This window comes from Schistocerca cancellata, chromosome 5 (genome assembly GCF_023864275.1).
Source record: "Schistocerca cancellata isolate TAMUIC-IGC-003103 chromosome 5, iqSchCanc2.1, whole genome shotgun sequence".
In the NCBI taxonomy this organism is placed as follows: Eukaryota; Metazoa; Arthropoda; class Insecta; order Orthoptera; family Acrididae; genus Schistocerca; species Schistocerca cancellata.
In genome coordinates, this window is record NC_064630.1 from 268,964,525 (window position 1) to 268,987,872 (window position 23,348).

Sequence of the window (23,348 nt, forward strand, 5' to 3'; positions counted from 1 at the left end):
ACGCGATGCAAATCAGATAATCTAATGCCTCGTCAAAGCGTGTTACGCATCGATGGTTACTTAGATGAGGATTATGTAACAATTATTTCAATCTAATCCCATCTGCTGTAAGAAAAGCTCGTTTATTGACGGGTCAAGGAACTGGGAATACGAGGGAAGTGCCACATTGGCTTGAGGAATCCCTGCTAGGAATCGTTTCAAGGGCAGAAAACGGAAAAAGGTAGAAAAATGTATCTCTACGTTTCTTCGAAGCACCACCTCATAAAATAATTAAGCCAGTAGAGTGAAGGACGGCGTTCTCGTACCTGGTTTACCGACACGTTAAATTTCTCAGATTTATAGTTTCTATTCAGGTAATAGCGCTATTTATGACAACCGTTCGACGAGTAGACACTGATCAAATGAATTAGGTGAACATGACTTTGAGCGTGTGCCATGCTCCACTGAGCAATAACAGTGGAGGGTATGTTACCAAATTTATCTTTATCTTTCATGAATTAATTACGCAACAAAACAGCATTACATCCTCGATTGTTTACATAAAAAGGAACTAAAATGTCGGAACAGGTGTCGAAAACAAAGTGGAAACACTCATGCATCCGGCCATTCTGGGTTCTTGTCACTGGAATTTGAGAGCTTCAGTAAGGTGTATGCTCTCAGTGAGCGTTTGCCACTGTCTGACACCTACGTAGAATGCTCCGCATAAATCAACGGAGGTCACCCTGTTGTATCCCTTCCCGATGATGATGATGATGTTTGGTTTGTGGGGCGCTCAACTGCGCTGTTATCAGCGCCCATACAAATTCCCAACATTTGATTAGACCAATTTCGCCACTTTCATGAATGATGATGAGGACAATACAAACACCCAGTCATCTCGAGGCAGGTGAAAATCGCTGACCACACCGGGAATCGAACCCGGGACCCCGTGCTCGGGAAGTGAGAACGCAACCGCGAGATCACGGGCTGCGGACGTATCCCTTCCCATTCTTCAACACAAGCCCGAGAAAATTCTGGGAGAGTCTGTGTTGAAACAGGACAACCACGAAGACGTCTGTCAAGCGTGTTCCACATGTGCACGATGGGGCATTGGAACGAATTCAGAGTGAGCACCGTATGCAGCAGCCATCACATTGTGCAACATGATCTGCTCCATGTATTGCCTGCACGACCATGGATCCACATGGCTGTCAACACTGAAGCCTTCCGACAACATCACAGAACACTGGAAATTCGTCGATTTCCTGGACAACTTTTGGAACATACCATTCACCAAGGTCTCTGCGCACGAACACTGCCATAGGAGGATATCTCTGACTGATGACCCACGTCACACGAGATAACTTAATGATGCCCCACCTTGATGAAACGCGTCGCTTTTGACCAAGTAAAGAATAATGTGTGACCTAGGACTGTGTTCTAACATTCATATATCTGGACTCGTCTGTGCATAACACGTCTGAGTCTGTACAGCCTGATCGGACACAGTGGCTCTAATAGACCTTTCTGAGCTCGTCTTGCAGTGCTCTGGTAGTATCCGTACCACTAACTCCACAACGCTCAGATGGCCAGATATCGGTCTTCACGTGGACACGGAGTGACAATGCGTCGACGAGTTTGTCCAGTTTTACTTGTGTACTGAGCTGTGCCCCTGAAGCGTGTCCACAGCCTGTGGATGTCACATGGAGAGGCATCGGTATCTTTAACAACGCGGCCGAAAGACCATGCTTTTTTGATCATACAAATCTCCTCTGCAACTAGCACTACTGAAACGTCCCCTTAGAACAAATTATACACGACTATGCTTAACCTGACACACAATTATTTTAGCGCAACGCAATCTGACTATCAAAAATCCCTACAAAACAATGGCCCTGACAAACATTAAACTATACCTTTCACAAATCACTTACCTCACAAAAATCTTCGTTACTCGAACTACTGCAATACAGCGAGCGCCACTACTGCCAGCTAAATAAAAGATTCAAACTACGGAAGGCACTAACTACTGAGAGGGATAGTTAGCAAATGAAAGATTTTGATAGAGAACAAACAATGTATTTACCTTATTAGTGTTGAAAAATCATAATATATATGGCAGTTCATGACATGCATTCTTACAAATGTACTGTTTCTGATGGACACACCTCCAGATTATCCATTCTCAAAAATCCTCCATGTCACTTCCCCACATCCACCACTGCTGGCGGCTCGCCTCCAACTGCGCAACGCTACGCGCTGTTCACATCCAGCTGCCGCTGCCCAACACTACAATGGCAGACAACAATGCAAACTAGCCACAGACTGCACACAGCACAGCCAGTGATTTTCGTACAGAGCGCTACGTAACGTTGCCAATAAGAAAACATAAACAGCCTACTTACATAAAGAAAACATAAACAGCCTACTTACATAGCCCCCATGCTCCCCAAAAACAAATTTACAAATTGTTTTGGGCAGTGGCCAATAATGATTTGAAAAAATTTTTCATAATTACAATAACAAAGATATCAAATGCACACACTTATTTATACAATGTTGGTCAAAAGCTAAAATTGTCTCACAGTCCATAAAGACGGTCCTGATCATTCATCACAGTAAAACTGCCGTTTCTTTTCTCAAAGTCTGAGCAGTAAAAGACAATGCACACGGAAGTAGTGGATTTCCATGCAGTCTTGAAGAAGTAGTGTTGTCCTTCCAACGGAAAGACAGTGCTGACTCTTGACATGCTCACGGGTAATGGGCCACAACAGAGCAAACCCACAGCAGAGTCGTTCGACGTTTTGAAGAATATTGGTAGGTAGGTCATCACAGAGAAGACCCACTGTAGTCCTTGTAGAGATTGTGGTATTGGTGGGCCACCAGAGGTGCAGACCCACTGCAGTCCTTGACAGTCATGTATAATTTTTCAAAGGGGACGTTTCACTACACCACTATGTCGCATTGCATGTGCTTGGTTGGCTACAACGTCCACAAGTGACAACTGTAAAATACTGGGACAACGGTACACACTCCTTTCTGAGGGGTCACCTGACACTGTAATGCATAGCACAGTCAATAGATACTGAATGATTTTACTTGTTACCTACATTGAAAGCGAAGACCTCAACAAATGCGATACTACCACAGGTACCTCATGTATCAAAATAGATTTAATATAACGGACGTTGACACACGTGTGCCGCCCCCCCCCCCCCCCGCCCCAGTTCTTTCGAACAGCGTATCTTTTGTAGACATCGCTGCTTCTTACCATACATACGTTTCCTCTAAGGTCAGCAGCTCCCGTGAAATCCCATCCGAACTCCTGTCACCAGAGGATAGCGTAAAGTAAAAAAGCTTTTTTACTTGCGTAGCTTAATAAGTGTCGAGTTAATAACCGTGCAGCAGGCTCCTCCCTCATCATTAAAGGGGAGCGGGTTGCAGGCTGCCGCGCAGTGACAGGGTTAGCCCACCCCTGTGTGACAGGAGCCCCCCAGTCCGGTGGCGGAAGTCGGTCTGCGAGCAGAGCAGGAAGCAACGGGGTTGAAGTCCAGGTGTCCTGGCACGCCGCACGTGCGCCACGCATAATGCCGTGGGTTGTGGGATGCCTGCCGTAATTGGCAGAGCCGGTTTTCCTGCAGCAGGCGTTACCGACTGTGGGTTTATTCGTAAGCATCGCCACAGAAAGCAGACATCTTTTCAATCAGATGCTAAAGCGTCCTGTGCCACCATCCACTGCCGACCGACGTATCTGTTTAGCGAAGTATGCGATCATATTTGCTTATGCCGCAAACTGCAACAGTGAGTGACATTTTATATTATGTTAACGAGACAATGATTTACAGCTTTTCAATGTTTCTTGAAAATTATAATTTATTACAATGTATGTCAGGTTATTGAAAGTGCGCTTCACTCGAAAAACAGACTATCTACAGGTATAAAAAATGACATTAATTTCATATCAGGCGTCCAGTCATTATCATATGTGTAAAGTTGATGTGGATACCGATGACCATGACTGGACGCATGTCCTGTACTTACTGTCGTCTTTTATGCTTGAACATTCTGTGTGTTTTGAGTGAAATTGGTAGTTTTAATAGAATAACATACAGCTGGTGTACCGAAACACGATGTTCCAAAAATAAATTATTAATTTTTTCTAAGCTACGTAATCTGTGTAATACAGGGTGATTATGATTAAACTTTCAGAACGCTGCATAACTAACATCACTGGTCAAAATGACCTCAAATTGCAACGGAATATTATCGGAGAAGGGGGAAAACGTATGGCAGAAGAAAAACATAGTGGGAAAATTGATCACTAGATGGCGCTGTATGTGTCAGAATACGTAAATAAAAACACCTGTCATGCGCACGACCCATTGAAGTTGGTGTAAACACGCCGGGTACCCGGCTTTTCCTCCTTTCGCGTCTGCGACGTTCGCCACGACTGTCTCAATGCAGGATCGCGCTCTGCTTGTGAAGCTGTGTTACAAGAATGAAGACTGTGCACACGTCGCTCTGCAGAAGTTCTGGACACTGAAGGGTTTGAAAAAAGGCTTTGGTCCGATGACTGCCATAGGTCTAGAGAAAATCATTCGGAAATTCGTAAGACTGATTCTTTTGGTGTGCAACCTGGTACAAAGAGGAAACGAATTGATTCAACGTCAGTAGAAGCAGTGGCCACAACAATGCAGGAGGAAACGAGTGGTAGTGTGCAAACGTGTAGTGCACGGAGAATTGCCCGAACATTGGTGCACGGTGCGTAAAATTCTACGAAACGTTCTTCTTTGCTATCCATTTAAAATTACCCATGTGCACGAGTTGCTTCCTGTTGATCTGCCAGCAAGAGAGACCTTAGTTTTAGAATTTCTTGCTCGCATTAAAGTGGACAATGATTGACCTTGGAAGATTTTGTGGACAGACGAAGCCCACTTCCGTCTGACAGGATATGTCAATACACAGAATTGTCGAATATGGGCAAAGGAAAATGCAGTACTACTTCATCTTGAAAAGTCACTGAATGGTGCGGGTTTACGGTATCATTTATCATAGGGCCATATTTTTTCGAAGAGGCAGGTGCTTCCGGTCCTGTTACCTGTACCACCACTGATAAGCGCTATGAATGTCTTTTGCAAAACCACGCCATTCCAGCTCTCCAACAGGATGGATTTGTGGATGGGATCATTTTTATGCAAGATGGTGCATGTCCGCACATTGCAAATTCAGTTAAGCATTTCCAAAATGCTAGAATTATCAGCCGCCATTTCCCTACAGCCTGGCCGTTCCGATAACCTGACGTTAATCCGTGTGACGTATACTGTAGGGCTAACCGAAAGAAATTGTGTTCACTATTCCGATTGCAAACGTAGCTGCACTGCAGACACGCATTACGCAACACATTCTGAACGTGACCCCAGAAACACTTCGATCAGTTGTGGAACATGCTGTTTCTCAACTTGTTGCAGAAAACGGTGGACAGTATATTGAACATGTTTTACGCCAGTCACACGGAAAGTAGTAATCCGATTTGATTTTTATCGATGCTTTTTATACTGGCTTTGGCTTCAGGACAACTAAAAACCGATGTGATTGATGCTTTTTATGCAGTTTTTGACCTCAGGACAATTAAAAACCGATGTGATTAATGCTTTTTGTGCGGCTTTTGGCCCCAGGACAATTAAAACCAATGTGATTGATGCTTTTTATGTGGTTTTTGGCCTTATGACAATTAAAAACCGATTTTTCCCATCCGCTGTGATATGACCTTGCCGTGGTGGATGGGCTTATGTAACTGACAGTGTCACACCTGTACACCCATGCACTAGTACAGTTAAACGTCAAACGAACACCTTAGGCATTTTGTATGATTCGTTTGTCATTTGTAGTCGATCACTATTAAATTATGATGCTTGCAGTGCCATCTGTTGCTACATTTTGTAACTATTTATTTTTCTTCCGTCATATATTTTCCCCCTTCTCTGATAATATTCCGTTGTAATTTCACGTCATTCTGACCAGTGGTGCCATTTCTACAGCGGTTTGAAAGTTTAACTTTAATTATAAAAATAGTTCAAATGGCTCTGAGCATTATGGGACTTAACATCAGAGGTCATGAGTCCCCTAGAACTTAGAACTACTTAAACCTAACTAACTTAAGGACAGCACACACATTCATGCCCGAGGCAGGCTTCGAACCTGCCAGCGTAGCGGTCGCGCGGTTCCAGACTGAAGCGCCTAGAACCACTCGGCCACTACGGCCGGCCTTTAATTATAATCATCCTGTATTTATCAACAATGAAATTACGTACATGAGCAGTTAGTTCACAGAACCCAAAAGCATATAAACTTTAATCACTGGGCTTGAGACAGACTTGTATCTTAACTACAACAAATCTAATCATTACCAAACATGACCAAGTTCTCTTTAGTTAGATGTACTATTGCTAGGAAAATAATCGTACTAGCTTCGTAGAGCGGTCATCAGCGTCGATGGATTATAAATGTGTAATAGTAAATAATCGGTTATCAGCCATACGGCTGTTTTTCATACACCAATCAGTGAACACGTATATCAGAGCAGCAGAGTTGCAATATATGGGCTTCCAACAGTGTTAGACAGTAGTATTTAATCTCTAAAGTCTATTTATTATTAAATTAACTACATAAATGAATAGTTCTTTCATATTGTCTCCTGCAGAACCGAAAAGGATGCAGGAGTTAACAGTAATTGGTATTTGGTACTATCAAGATGTAGATCATCAGGGTCTCTTCCGCGCTTTTTGTCACTCATATGCGAGCAATGGGTACCGTTAAACGTACTTGTGAAGGTGTGCGAGAGTGAAATAAAACTGTCTGCTACGAGAGGTTTAGATCATGATTTCGTTCAGTAACGCTACAAACTTTAGGGGAGCGAGAGGTTTCTCGCTAAACAATTACTGCTTGAATGTCTCTTGACACTCTTCCTTTCGTTAAAATAATTGCAGACTGATACTAGGACACTCTCATAAATTACTTTTGCACATGACGGCTATGTCAGGTTAAGAGTAATATGTGGAATTCAATGCATAGGGCTAATGAATTTAGCCGGAAAGTATGGCCGATATTCCGTATTTTACAGTCTGCTTGGAATAAACTTTTACTACCCCTTATTTCGATGAAGATGATCGATAATCTAGCTATACCGTTCAACGATTTTTTAAAGGAAAACCTAAGGGATGTGGTATATAGCGCCATGCCGATCTCATTGCTTTGTATATGACGCTGTATAGACATTTCGTCTCAAGTATTACACAACGTACTGCGATCGACACTTGGAAGACGGGAAGCATGCAGCGCAGCTATCGGACTTTATTTTAGCACACACTGTGATAAGGCACTAACGACTACTGTTGCTACAGGTGCTTCAATGAGGGTCAATACATTTAGAACGTCAGAAGATAATTCAAAAAAGGTCTGCATTCTGCACTAACACATCACAATAAACAGGGTCGGCCGGCCGTTATGGCCGAGTGGTTCTAGGCGCTTCATTCCAGAACCGCGCTGCTGCTACGGTCGCAGGTTCGAATCCTGCCTCGGGCATGGATGTGTGTGATGTCCTTAGGTTAGTTAGGTTTAAGTAGTTCTAAGTCTAGAGGACTGATGACCTCAGATGTTAAGTCCCATAGCTCTCAGAGCCAAACAGGATCGGTGAGAAATATGGATTGATTACTTCAAGAAATCTGTGATGTTAAACTCTGGGGCAGTCTTAGGTGATTTACCCTGATAGTACTTCAAGAAGACATATTAACTACACTCCTGGAAATTGAAATAAGAACACCGTGAATTCATTGTCCCAGGAAGGGGAAACTTTATTGACACATTCCTGGGGTCAGATACATCACATGATCACACTGACAGAACCACAGGCACATAGACACAGGCAACAGAGCATGCACAATGTCGGCACTAGTACAGTGTATATCCACCTTTCGCAGCAATGCAGGCTGCTATTCTCCCATGGAGACGATCGTAGAGATGCTGGATGTAGTCCTGTGGAACGGCTTGCCATGCCGTTTCCACCTGGCGCCTCAGTTGGACCAGCGTTCGTGCTGGACGTGCAGACCGCGTGAGACGACGCTTCATCCAGTCCCAAACATGCTCAATGGGGGACAGATCCGGAGATCTTGCTGGCCAGGGTAGTTGACTTACACCTTCTAGAGCACGTTGGGTGGCACGGGATACATGCGGACGTGCATTGTCCTGTTGGAACAGCAAGTACCCTTGCCGGTCTAGGAATGGTAGAACGATGGGTTCGATGACGGTTTGGATGTACCGTGCACTATTCAGTGTCCCCTCGACGATCACCAGTGGTGTACGGCCAGTGTAGGAGATCGCTCCCCACACCATGATGCCGGGTGTTGGCCCTGTGTGCCTCGGTCGTATGCAGTCCTGATTGTGGCGCTCACCTGCACGGCGCCAAACACGCATACGACCATCATTGGCACCAAGGCAGAAGCGACTCTCATCGCTGAAGACGACACGTCTCCACTCGTCCCTCCATTCACGCCTGTCGCGACACCACTGGAGGCGGGCTGCACGATGTTGGGGCGTGAGCGGAAGACGGCCTAAAGGTGTGCGGGACCGTAGCCCAGCTTCATGGAGACGGTTGCGAATGGTCCTCGCCGATACCCCAGGAGCAACAGTGTCCCTAATTTGCTGGGAAGTGGCGGTGCGGTCCCCTACGGCACTGCGTAGGATCCTACGGTCTTGGCGTGCATCCGTGCGTCGCTGCGGTCCGGTCCCAGGTCGACGGGCACGTGCACCTTCCGCCGACCACTGGCGACAACATCGATGTACTGTGGAGACCTCACGCCCCACGTGTTGAGCAATTCGGCGGTACGTCCACCCGGCCTCCCGCATGCCCACTATACGCCCTCGCTCAAAGTCCGTCAACTGCACATACGGTTCACGTCCACGCTGTCGCGGCATGCTACCAGTGTTAAAGACTGCGATGGAGCTCCGTATGCCACGACAAACTGGCTGACACTGACGGCGGCGGTGCACAAATGCTGCGCAGCTAGCGCCATTCGACGGCCAACACCGCGGTTCCTGGTGTGTCCGCTGTGCCGTGCGTGTGATCATTACTTGTACAGCCCTCTCGCAGTGTCCGGAGCAAGTATGGTGGGTCTGACACACCGGTGTCAATCTGTTCTTTTTTCCATTTCCAGGAGTGTATATAAGTCGCGAGTTCATATGCTATGAAGGAAAAATCTATAATGGTGGTAAATGCAGGTTTTTGGGTGAAATGAGATTAAAATACGAACTTTATTGACATTCTACATCTTTATTCTTCATGTCCACATATTTATTTCTCAACATAGTTACCCTGGCGACGAAAACATTTCTCCAACCGAGAGAACAGTTCGTTGACACCGTCACTATATAGTCTGACACTGTTGACAGAGCCGAAACCTCACCTCTGGTTGCATCGCTTCATCATTACCAAAGTGAAGACCTCGAAGGGTTCTTCAAGTTTTGAAAATAAATGAAAATCGGATGAGGCAATTCGGGCCTGTATAGGGAATGATCGATGACTTGAACCCAGGGCGTCGGATTTTCCAGATGACTCAGGACTCGTGTGTGGTCTGGCACTCTCATGCTGCTGAAGAGCGTGCTCCACGTGTGGACGAACTCTTCGAATTTGAAACTCGATTGCATCATGCTGTTTGTCTCGCACCGATTTAGTTACGTTGCACAGGGTAATGTCACAAGCTACAAATCGGAACCCTCTAGTGGCAGAGGGCTTGAGATACGTAGGCATGGAGAACAAAGATGTAGAATGTTGTATTGTATTGTGTTAAACCGGAGACCTAGAAACGACGGAGAGGCTTCATTCCGCCGTAGCCTTCAGTGGTTCACAATCCCACAACAGGCCACAGGAGCTCACCCACCCCACTGCCGCTCGACACCAAACCCAGGGTTATTGTTCGGTTCGGCCCCCAGTGGACACCCCCGGGAACGCCTCATATCAGACGAGTGTAACCCCAAATGATTGCGTTGTAGAGTAATTGTGGTACACACGTACCTGGAAATGGTGTTTGCAAAACAATCGCCGACACAGTGTAAATGAGGCGGAATAAGGGGAACCGGCCCTCATTCGCCGAGGTAGATGGAAAACCGCCTTAAAAACCATCCACAGGATGGCCAGCACACCGGACCTCGACACTAATCCGCCGGGCAGATTCGTGCCGGGGACCGGCACGCCTTCCCGCTCGAGAAGTAGCGCAGCCGGCCGCGGTGGCCGTGCGGTTCTGGCGCTGCAGTCCGGAACCACGGGGCTGCTACGGTCGCAGGTTCGAATCCTGCCTCGGGCATGGGTGTGTGTGATGTTCTTAGGTTAGTTAGGTTTAAGTAGTTCTAAGTTCTAGTGAACTGATGACCTAAGATGTTGAGTCCCATAGTGCTCAGAGCCATTTGAACCATTTGAGAAGTAGCGCATTAGACCACGAGGCTAGCCGGGCGGGCGCTGCACAATGTTACTGACGTTTGTTATGTTTAAGAAGATGTAAGGGTTTTCACATAAAAAATCCAGAGCCATTATTTTTACGCACATCCTCGTAAATTTTAATATTGATGTGAGCGATCAAAATCTTAAGACATGTTCAAACTGAATACTAGTTATATTACAAAATAAGTGAAATACGCGCAATATTCAGGAAACTCAATGTCAGAGGGCTGACATTAGTGAAGACAGTGCCATTGGAATGTGGGAGTATGGCTCGTCGCCGAATGTAGACTCAGTGCTACACTGTTGGGGTGAAATAAACAATATCTTAGTCGATAGAGTAATTATCATTTTACAGAGTATTGGAAAGTACCAAAAACAAACAGAGATGCACTTTATTCCTCGAAGTCGTGCTGGGGCACTGCCATAAACATCTGTCTTCAAGCAAACGCTGCCACCTACTGGGAAGACGCAGAAACGAAAACGAGTGATGTACAGAAACCACAAGATGGAAAGTATCTGCTACAATGTGGCACAACGAGGTTAGTTTGCTCATAAAGTGGAAAAAAATAATGCTGGATGTGGCAGAGGACGTTAAGAAGGAGATACGTGCGTCGGGACGTCAGCAGCGCGACGTTCCGCGGGCTGCGGTTGCTTCCGGCCAGAAGCGCCGTGAGGACGAACAGCGCGCAGCGAGCAGCGGGCGGGCGGGCGGCCCGGGTTTCCTTGTTCTCGCGCGTGCCTCGGTGCGCCGTTGCACCAGAAATAGCCATCCACGCAGCCCGGCGTACACAAACACCGGCCGAGGAGAGCGGGGCCGGGCCATCTGTAAACTTCCGACGCGGAGGCAACCACCGCCAGCGATGCAGCAGCAGCAGCAGCCGCCTCCCGCATCCGCAAGTGGTCGTGATCGTCCCCGGTGGCTGAGGTAAGGTTGGGACCCCACGGGAAACACGGGCCCGGCAACCAACTTGTGACATCACACTAGTTATCCTGCCCGACACACATCCCGTACGCTCAGCTACGTCCGGGTCCAGGCAGGAAATTTGTACACACTTCCTAGAATGTTGCTCAGTTGTATAGGACCCACAGCAAAAAAGGCAAGCCGGCCGGAGTGGCCGTGCGGTTCTAGGCGCTACATTCTGGAGCCGAGCGACAGCTACGGTCGCAGGTTCGAATCCTGCCTCGGGCATGGATGTGTGTGATGTCCTTAGGTTAGTTAGGTTTAAGTAGTTCTAAGTTCTAGGGGACTCGTGATCTCAGATGTTAAGTCCCATAGTGCTCAGAGCCATTTGAACCAAGCCAAATAAGGCAATTAGTGGATACAGAACTGTACAAAGAAATACAGCTCGGAAGTTTTCACGATTGTATAAGCCACGAGAAAACGTCATAGATACACTAAACCGGCAGACGTTTGTAGATAGGCAAACTATCCCGTGAAAGGCTACGTACTGTATTTCAAGAACGATTAAAAAGTTGGTAATCTAGAAATTAATAGGTTTCGGACCCATAGGGAGCGTAAAGATAAATTTAGACTTATTATGTCGCACATTAGGGAAGTTAAGCAGTCATACTTCCGCATCCGATATACGAATGCGACAGGGAAAAGCCGTAATATAAGGCACAGTGGGATGTACCCCCTGCCAATCACTTCACAGTGATTTGTAAAGTATGTGTCTAAATGCATTTTCCGCTAAGTGATCTACCTGTAGACCCTAGCGCACACAATGGAGTCGATAAAGTAGTCCATTGCCAACACTTAGGCTGCAGAGAACCTCTACTAACTGTCACATTTTTAAAACTGTCGGTGCCAAGAGACAGGCCTCCATCGATCTCAGCAAGCTACTCGTAGTTACTCCTCTTTCCCGCAATCACACAAAGTAAGTTTTAATTCTAACTTCTCATTTTGGTGTTCCAACCGATATTGTCTAACATGCTCCCTACGTGTTATAGTTGTCTTCATTCGATCTAAGGCGCTGCAGTCATCGACTGTGCGGCGGAGGTTGGAAAAAAAAGGGCTCTGAGCACTATGGGACTTAACATCTGAGGTCATCATTCCCCTAGAACTTAGAACTACTTAAACCTAACTAACCTACGGACATCACACACATCCGTGCCCGAAGCAGGATTCGAAACTGCGATCGTAGCGGTCGCGCGGTTCCAGACTGTAGCGCCTAGAACCGCTCTGCCACACCGGCCGGCTACTTCTACTTTACTCGATGACTTTCCGTCTATTACTATGAACTGTGACCTTTCTGACAGGAAATCACGAATCCAGTTGCACAACTGAGGCGATATTTCATAGGCACGCAGTTTGGTTAGTTGAAGCTTGTGAGGAACGGTGTTGAAAGCCTTCTGGAAATCTGAAAATATGGAATCAATTGACATCCCCTGTTGATAGCACTTATTACTTCATGAGTACAAAGAGCTAGTTGTGTTTCACGAGAACGATATTTTCTGAATCCGTGAGGCCTCTGTGTCAATAAATCGTTCATTCGAGGTACTTCATAATGTTCGAGCACTGTATATGTTCTAAAACCCTACTGCAAATCGACGTTGATGATATGGGCCTGTAATTCAGAGGATTACTGCTACTTCCTTTTTTGGGTATTGGTGTGACTTGAGCAATTTTCCAGTCTTTAGGTACGGATGTTTCTGTGAGCGAGCGGCTTTATATAATTGCTAAATGTGGATTGTAAAAAATGCATTGCATCTTCAGGACTAACAAATGTTCAAAACTTATGTTATTTTTTCAGCTTTTACGCAATTCAAAGTTAAGTCAACGAATTAAGAAAAAGGCACTCACAGGATAATATATACTTGAGGGTAAGTGTGACATAGGAACTTTATCCCACAGATTAAGTATTTGCCAAGAGTAGGGTTACCGAAAAATGAATAATATCTGGCTTCTAATTATCGGTATGACCTTGAATATGTTCCAGAGGTACCTACTGACACATATTTTAGTACAGGATAGTGATGAACAGGTCGCTACTTACTTAGAAGCCTGCCGAGGCAAATGTGTAGATTAAGGAAACAGTGGCATCCGAAAAGACTTGAGCATTACTCACCATATATGGCCGAACATTCTACTATTCAAACGTGGCGTATGGCAGTTTGAAGCAGGAAGCTTCGAAACTACTACACCTTTCCAATCACATTCCACTGAAGCCGTCTAAAATATTATTATTGATGATGATGATGATGATGATGATGATGAGGACAACACAAACACCCAGTCATCTCGAGGCAGGTGAAAATCCCTGACCCGCCGGGAATCGAACCCGGAACCCCGTGCTCGGGAAGCGAGAACGCTACCGCGAGACCACGAGCGGCGGACGCTAAAATATTAATGCAGTAGAAGGGCACTTGGGGTAAGAATGCTATCCGCAACAAATAACGTAAGCGGTTCGCTCCATACTGCCGCACTTACATCGTACTGAACAAACACAGCATTATAGCCATGCAGACAAAATTGCGATCATCTCAACCTGTAAGTATCTTAAGCCGTGTGGCATTGTAGGCTGCGAGACCTCCAAAGGATAGGCTCAGCTGCTTAGTCGGTTTTCTGCTCCTACACACAATGGCCCCTTTCCTTGCTGATATATGATCGTTGTGTCTTATGAGTATTTTTTGAATGTAGCCTCGTGTAACGGATTTTTGTATAGTGCGGCATTATGTTTGTGTAGCATGATAAGGATGAAATACAGTACCGTCACACAGTCTACTCCTCTTGAATAGCAGAAAGAGAACCGCAGGGGTTAACATCCTCATTCTACCGACGGATTACAGTCAACAGCATCACACACACTCACTTCGCGAGACACGGCAGAGGAGGTCTGGTGGTCTGGAACGTTCCGACATCAGTTTCTTCTCCTTACCTGCTAAATACTGGTAGTGGAAATCTTATTCATCACCAGGATTCGAACCGGCTTACCTCCGACTCGAGCGCCACCACACAGGCATGCGCTAGGGACTTCGGCTGCATACGCTGCTATTGCATGCTTTAATAATCCAGTACTCGTCCATCGTTCAGTATGAAAACATTTTGCTCACAGATTCCACATGTTCGTCACTGTCAAAGCATCATCCCCTGTACGTGCCGGAATGTCGCTGTCTGATAAATTCATTACCTTATCTACAGCTGAGCCACTGCTGGTGAGTCTACACTATCAAAAACGGAACTGTAGTGCAGCCAGAACGTCTTTTCCCCAGAAGGAGATACCACGCAAGAGGACCCAGTGGTTAACACACTACAATCTTGTTCGCGAGGAACGCAATTCAATGCCAGTCCGCTCAGTCCAGCTTTAATTTTTACACAGCGTCCGTTAATCGCTTAGGGCAAATGCCGGGATGCATCTCTTGAAAAGAACACGGCCATGTTCCTTCTCCACCCTTCCTCCAACACGAGCCTGTTCTCCAACGAACGTCGTCGGCGGAACTTGAAACCACAATTGGGCTTGCTTACTTCCTTCGTTCCGAGCTGATTTCCCAATCAGTTATTTTTTATGCAGGAACTATTGTTTCTGATTATGCTGACTGCTATTGGATAATGCTCTCACTGACAAATATTATTATTGTAAAGTTACCATTCACGTATGTTTATGTGAGGAATATGTTGTGCAACCCACCACCCTCTCACCATATTTCATTCCCGTAAACAGGGAATAACGATGGTCGGCATGTCTTCGAACAACCCCCAAGTATTTTCTTGTTTTATAGCCATAGCATTTGCGATAGTTTTTGAGTCGTCTTGGAACGTACGTCCTCGGAAAAATTTGCCTGTTGCTACTCCAGCGTATCTTGAGTCTGGGAATTGGTTTATTTGCAGCCAGACAGTGCAACGTCATTCGGAACTCCAAGGACTGTCAGCACGACGAGTATTGTTGTGGCTTCCCTTCGCGCCGCAAGCAGAGAGATGCTGGCCGAGAGGGTGCGCCCACCGACGATAAACAACATTTCAGTGGCTCCATTTGGACTTATCAACTGATTCCTAATTCTACGTACAGAATCATCATGGACGTATCCGTGTATGGGAGGCTACGAGAAGGAAGGTTGCCGGATTTCATTCGTCATGGGCACACCGGCCAAGCACCTCTTGTGATGTTACAGGGTCCGCTGGGTACACAACACGATTACATCTAGTTGGCATAGTCGGTTAGCTGGACATTGTCCGCTGGTGTGTATTAAGACCGTTAGTTTTTAGAAGTAAATACCCTCGGTGTCGTGAAGCAGCTTAAATTCTTAATAAAGACAAGGCCTCTGGTAGTTGCGCCCTATCTTCAATAACAAACGCAATTTCGAAAGTACCCTGTGTTGGCTTAACATACATTCAGAGAGCGTTCGACTGTTACCCTCTCCAGCATGTTCTTCAGAACCTCACTGAAAGCATCTGGTCATGGGTTGTATATCAGTCAAGGGACTATATAACAGTTAGTTTCCTTTAAGAGTTTGCTGATACAATAACTCCTTACTTAGAAATACATACATCAAAATAAGTTTTTCACCACCTCGGTTCCCAGAACTCCTGAAGATAGATGTTGACTGTGGATATTGTATCACAGACACAGTCCCTTTGACTGCCCAGATGTATCGTTAAACCCGCCCAAGCCGGCTGGGGTGGCCGTGCGGTTCTAGGCGCTACGGTCTAGAACCGCGAGATCGCTACGGTCGCAGGTTCGAATCCTGCCTCAGGCATGGATGTGTGTGATGTCCTTAGGTTAGTTAGGTTTAAGTAGTTCTAAGTTCTAGGGGACTGATGACCTCAGAAGTTAAGTCCCATAGTGCTCAGAGCCATTTGAACCAAACCCGCCCAAAGATGTAAACAACAATGCATGAGCAGCGCCTATTAGACGGAAGGGGTGCGACAGCCGATCAGTTACAACCACTCCACCACGACTGAGGTACACTGCTCGTGTTGTCTGTAGTTCAATCACGCTTAGACGGTCAATACCGCGGTTCGATAGCGCGCGCACTGTTACTTTCTGCCAGGAAGGGCTCTCAACAAGGAGAGTGTCCACGCGTCTCGGACTAAAGCGAGATTGTTCGGACGTATAGGAGATACAGAGAGACAGAAACTGTCGATGATATGCCTCGCTCAGGCCTCCCAAGGGTTACTACTGTAGTCGATGACCGCTACCTATATTATGGCTCTGAGTAACCCTGACAGCAACGCCACCATGCTGAATAATGCTTTTCGTGCATCCACAGGACCTCGTGTTACGACTCAAACTGTGCGCAATAAACTGCATGATGCGCAACTCCACTCCCGTCGTCCATGGCGATGTCCATCTTTGCAATCACGACACCAAGCAGCGCGGGACATATGGGCCCAACATCATGCCGAATGGACCGTTCAGGAATGGCATCACGTTCTCTTCACCGATGAGTGTCGCATATGCCTTCAACAAGACAATCGTCGGAGACGTGTTTGGAGGCAAACTGTTCAGGCTGATCGCCTTAGACACACTGTCCAGCGAGTGCAGCACGGTGGAGCTTCCCTGCTGTTTTGAGGTGACATTATGTTGACCGACGTATGCCGCTGGTGGTCATGGAATGCACCGTAACGGATGTAGGATACGTGAATGCCATCCTCCGACCGACAGTGCAACTATATCGGCAGCATACTGGCGAGACATTCGTCTTCATGGACGACAATTCGAGCCCCATCGTGCACATCTTGTGAATGACTTCATTCAGGATATTTACTTCGCTCGACTAGAGTGGCCAGCATGTTCTACTGACATGAACCCTATCGAACATGTCTGGGATAGATTGAAAAGGGCAGTTTATGGATGAAGTGACCCACCAACCACTCTGAGGGATCCACTCCGAATCGCCCTTGAGGTGTGGGACAATCTGGACCAACAATGCCTAGGTGAACGTGGCACAATATGCAATGTGTGGTTTTCATGAGCAATAAAAAGGGCGGAAAGGATGTTTATGTTGATCTCTATTCCAATTTTCTGTACAGGTTCCAGAACTCTCGGAACCGAGGTGATGCAAAACATTTTTTTGATGTGTGTAGTATACAACAGCTTGATCGTCATTAGGCCGGTACATAAGGACTGGAAAGTGGCACAAGTCACACCAGTACTCAAGAAAGGATGTAGGAATAACCCAATGAATTACAGACCCATGTTGCCAACACCGATTTGCAGTACATACCGATTTTGGAACACACACTGAGTTCAAGTACTACGAGTTATCTCGAAGATAACGATTTATTGACAATCAACCAACATGGATTTAGAAAATATCGCTCTCGTGGAACACAAAGAGCTCTTTATTCTAACGAAGTATTGTATGCTACTGACAGGGGATGCCAAATTGATCCCATATTTTTAGATTTCACCGGCCGGAGTGGCCGAGCGGTTCTAGGCGCTACAATCTGCAACCGCGCGACCGCTACTGTCGCAGGTTCGAATCCTGCCTCGGGCATGGATGTGTGTGATGTCCTTAGGTTAGTTAGGTTTAAGTAGTTCTAAGTTCTAGGGGACTGATGACCTCAGAAGTTAAGTCCCATAGTGCTCAGAGCCATTTGAACCATTTTTTTTTTTTTTAGATTTCCAGAAGGCTTTTGACAACGTACCTCACAAGTGACTCCTAATCAAATTGGATGCCTGTGGAGTATCATTTCAGTTGTGCGACTGGATTCGTTATTTCTTGTCAGAAACATCACACTTCTTGTAATTGACGCAAAGTCATCGAGTAAAACAGAAGTAACATCTGACGTTCCCTAAGGAAGTGTCATAGGCGCTCTGCTGTTTCTGATCCACACAGTCGATTCAGGAGACAATATGAAAAGCACTCTTAGATTGTTTGCAGATGATGCAGTCATTTACCGTCTTGTAAAGCCATCATATGGTCAAAATTTATTGCAATATTACTTACAAAAGATATCGGTATGGTGCGAAAAGTGGCACTTGCCTTTAAATAATGAAAAATGTGTAGTTATCCACGTAATGTTGTTGTTGTTGTTGTTGTGGTCTTCAGTCCTGAGACTGGTTTGATGCAGCTCTCCATGCTACTCTATCCTGTGCAAGCTTCTTCATCTCCCAGTACCTACTGCAACCTACATCCTTCTGAATCTGCTTAGTGTATTCATCTCTTGGTCTCCCCCTACGATTTTTACCCTCCACGCTGCCCTCCAATATTAAATTGGTGATCCCTTGATGCCTCAGAACATGTCCTACCAACCGATCCCTTCTTCTGGTCAAGTTGTGCCGCAAACTTCTCTTCTCCCCAATCCTATTCAATACTTCCTCATTAGTTATGTGATCTACCCATCTAACCTTCAGCATTCTTAAGTAGCACCACATTTAGAAAGCTTCTATTCTCTTCTTGTCCAAACTATTTACCATCCATGTTTCACTTCCATACATGGCTACACTCCATACAAATACTTTCAGAAATGACTTCCTGACACTTAAATCTATACTCGATGTTAACAAATTTCTCTTCTTCAGAAATGCTTTCCTTGCCATTGCCAGTCTACATTTTATATCCTCTCTACTTCGACCATCATCAGTTATTTTGCTCCCCAAATAGCAAAACTCCTTTACTACTTTAAGTGTCTCATTTCCTAATCTAATACCCTCAACATCACCCGACTTAATTCGACTACATTTCATTATTCTCGTTTTGTTTTTGTTGATGTTCATCTTATATCCTCCCTTCAAGACACCATCCATTCCGTTCAACTGCTCTTCCAAGTCCTTTGCTGTCTCTGACAGAATTACAATGTCATCGGCGAACCTCAAAGTTTTTATTCCTTCTCCATGGATTTTAATACCTATCCCGAATTTTTCTTTTGTTTCCTTTACTGCTTGCTCAATATACAGATTGAATAACATCGGGGAGAGACTACAACCCTGTCTTACTCCCTTCCCAACCACTGCTTCCCTTTCATGTCCCTCGACTCTTATAACTGCCATCTGGTTTCTGTACAAATTGTAAATAGCCTTTCGCTCCCTGTATTTTACCCTTGCCACCTTTAGAATTTGGAAGAGAATATTCCAGTCAACATTGTCAAAAGCTTTCTCTAAGTCTACAAATGCTAGAAACGTAGGTTTGCCTTTCCTTAATCTTTCTTCTAAGATAAGTCGTAAGGTCAGTATTGCCTCACGTGTTCCAGTATTTCTACGGAATCCAAACTGATCTTCCCCGAGGTCGGCTTCTACTAGTTTTTCCATTCGTCTGTAAAGAATTCGTGTTAGTATTTTGCAGCTGTGGCTTATTAAACTGATTGTTCGGTAATTTTCACATCTGTCAACACCTGCTTTCTTTGGGATTGGAATTATTATATTCTTCTTGAAGTCTGAGGGTATTTCGCCTGTTTCATACATCTTGCTCACCAGATGGTGGAGTTTTGTCAGGACTGGCTCTCCCAAGGCCGTCAGTAGTTCTAATGGAATGTTGTCTACTCCGGGGGCCTTGTTTCGACTCAGGTCTTTCAGTGCTCTGTCAAACTCTTCACGCAGTATCATATCTCCCATTTCGTCTTCATCTACATCCTCTTGCATTTCCATAATATTGTCCTCAAGTGCATCGCCCTTGTATAGACCCTCTATATACTCCTTCCACCTTTCTGCTTTCCCTTCTTTGCTTAGAACTGGGTTTCCATCTGAGCTCTTGATGTTCCTACAAGTGGTTCTCTTATCTCCAAAAGTCTCTTTAATTTTCCTGTAGGCAGTATCTATCTTACCCCTAGTGAGATATGCCTCTACATCCTTACATTTGTCCTCTAGCCATCCCTGCTTAGCCATTTTGCACTTCCTATCGATTTCATTTTTGAGACGTTTGTATTCCTTTTTGCCTGCTTCATTTGCTGCATTTTTATATTTTCTCCTTTCATCAATTAAATTCAATATTTCTTCTGTTACCCAAGGATTTCTACTAGCCCTCGTCTTTTTACCTACTTGATCCTCTGCTGCCTTCACTACTTCATCCCTCAAAGCTACCCATTCTTCTTCTACTGTATTTCTTTCCCCCATTCCTGTCAATTGTTCCCTTATGCTCTCCCTGAAACTCTGTACAACCTCTGGTTCTTTCAGTTTATCCAGGTCCCATCTCCTTAAGTTCCCACCTTTTTGCAGTTTCTTCAGTTTTAATCTACAGGTCATAACCAGTAGATTGTGGTCAGAGTCCACATCTGCCCCTGGAAATGTCTTACAATTTAAAACCCGGTTCCTAAATCTCTGTCTTACCATTATATAATCTATCTGATACCTTTTAATATCTCCAGGGTTCTTCCATGTATACAACCTTCTATCATGATTCTTAAACCAAGTGTTCGCTATAATTAAGTTGTGCTCTGTGCAAAATTCTACCAGGCGGCTTCCTCTTTCATTTCTTAACCCCAATCCATATTCACCTACTACGTTTCCTTCTCTCCCTTTTCCTACACTCGAATTCCAGTCACCAATGACTATTAAATTTTCGTCTCCCTTCACTGTCTGAATAATTTCTTTTATTTCATCATACATTTTTTCAATTTCTTCGTCATCTGCGGAGCTGGCATATAAACTTGTACTACTGTAGTAGGTGTGGGCTTCGTATCTATCTTGGCCACAATAATGCGTTCACTATGCTGTTTGTAGTAGCTTACCCGCATTCCTATTTTCCTATTCATTATTAAACCTACTCCTGCATTACCCCTATTTGACTTTGTGTTTATAACCCTGTAGTCACCTGACCAGAAGTTTTGTTCCTCCTGCCACCGAACTTCACTAATTCCCACTATATCTAACTTTAACCTATCCATTTCCCTTTTTAAATTTTCTAACCTACCTGCCCGATTAAGGGATCTGACATTCCACGCTCCGATCCGTAGAACACCAGTTTTCTTTCTGCTGATAACGACATCCTCTTGAATAGTCCCCGCCCGGAGATCCGAATGGGGGACTATTTTACCTCCGGAATATTTTACCCAAGAGGACGCCATCATCATTTAATCATACAGTAAAGCTGCATGCCCTCGGGAAAAATTACGGCCGTAGTTTCCCCTTGCTTTCAGCCGTTCGCAGTACCAGCACAGCAAGGCCGTTTTGGTATTGTTACAAGGGCAGATCAGTCAATCATCCAGACTGTTGCCCTTGCAACTACTGAAGAGGCTGCTGCTCCTCTTCAGGAACCACACGTTTGTCTGGCCTCTCAACAGATACCCCTCCGTTGTGGTTGTACCTACGGTACAGCTATCTGTATCGCTGAGGCACGCAAGCCTCCCCACCAACGGCAAGGTCTATGGTTCATGTAGCTAAATATATTTCCTGTAACAGTTATTAGTGTTGTCTTTTACCCCGCTTTTGAATCACGTTCCACATGTAATATCCCTTCTGGCTGTTCTTAAGTGTGCTTGTCTTGCATTAATTCTGATGATTTAATTTAAATTATTATGTACGATATTAGGTTTCTACCTTATACGCATATTCTCTTGTGTTGAGTACAATTCCTGCTAATATTGCTCTCCTCCCGTTTAGCTCATCTTCACTCACATACAGACAAACAGTTTTTCAAGGTTTAGTGTTAATGTTTCTTTAATTTTGTTCCCTTCATATTTATTTAATATTTAGTTTTAACATTTTCAATCACGTTTCCACTGCACTGCCAGAAATGAAATTTACTTATTTGACGTGTTTGTGCCTCATTCCCGATTTTTACCCATTGTTGTTTACCGATATTGTAGCTTCTTTGACGATTATAGCTGGTTAAAGTTTTGTGATGTGGTTGTAAGCCGAAAACTGGTTAACTAAAGAAATTAATACTATAGACTACATTCAGCTTTTCATTTACAATGGTTTGTATGAACATTCTTCAATGTGACCTCCAAATATTGGAAAGGTAGTTACCGTCTTTTAAAGTCATCATATGGTCAAAACGTATTGCAATATGACTTACAAAAGATATCGGTATGGTGCGACCTTGTGGATGACATCGGAGGTTCACTGAGGCTTTTTGCGGATGATGCTGTGGTATATCGAGAGGTTGTAACAATGGAAAATTGTACTGAAATGCAGGAGGATCTGCAGCGAATGGACGCATGGTGCAGGGAATGGCAATTGAATCTTAATGTAGACAAGATTAATGTGCTGCGAATACATAGAAAGAAAGATCCCTTAACATTTAGCTACAATATAGCAGGTCAGCAACTGGAAGCAGTTAATTCCATAAATTATCTGGGAGTACGCATTAGGAGTGATTTAAAATGGAATGATCATATAAAGTTGATCGTCGGTAAAACAGATGCCAGACTGAGATTCATTGGAAGAATCCCAAGGAAATGCAATCCGAAAACGAAGGAAGTAGGTTACAGTACGCTTGTTCGCCCACTGCTTGAATACTGCTCAGCAGTGTGGGATCCGTACCAGATAGAGTTAATAGAAGAGATAGGGAAGATCCTACGGAGAGCAGCGCGCTTCGTTACAGGATCATTTAGTAATCGCGAAAGCGTTACGGAGATGATAGATAATCTCCAGTGGAATACTCTGCAGAAGAGACGCTCAGTAGCTCGGTACGGGCTTTTGTTGAAGTTTCGAGAACATACCTTCACCGAGGAGTCAAGCAGTATATTGCTCTCTCCTACGTATATCTTGCGAAGAGACCATGAGGATAAAATCAGAGAGATTATAGCCCACACAGAGGCATACCGACAATCTTTCTTTCCACGAACAATACGAGACTGGAATGGAAGGGAGAACCGATAGAGGTACTCAAGGTACCCTCCGCCACACACCGTCAGGTCGCTTGCGGAGTATGGATGTAGATGTAGAGTGTATTTCTGCTTTAACAAGAAAATGAACAATGTAAAACGATATGTTATCAAGGACGCTCAAGCACAACTCTATCTTAGCATTTGACTACTTCAGATGAAACGGAAATTTTT

At 44.9% G+C, this 23,348-nt stretch overlaps 1 protein-coding gene across 1 annotated transcript in view; it reads left to right on the plus strand.

Annotated features, from left to right (window-relative positions):
- The first annotated feature begins 11,328 nt into the window (after positions 1-11,328).
- LOC126188489 (transcriptional repressor scratch 1-like) overlaps positions 11,329-23,348 on the plus strand; it is a 185,672-nt gene continuing 173,652 nt past the window's right edge. Inside the window, exon 1 of the mRNA XM_049930092.1 lies at positions 11,329-11,393. Coding sequence (XP_049786049.1) covers positions 11,329-11,393 — 65 coding nt within the window. The remainder of the gene's footprint in view (positions 11,394-23,348) is intronic.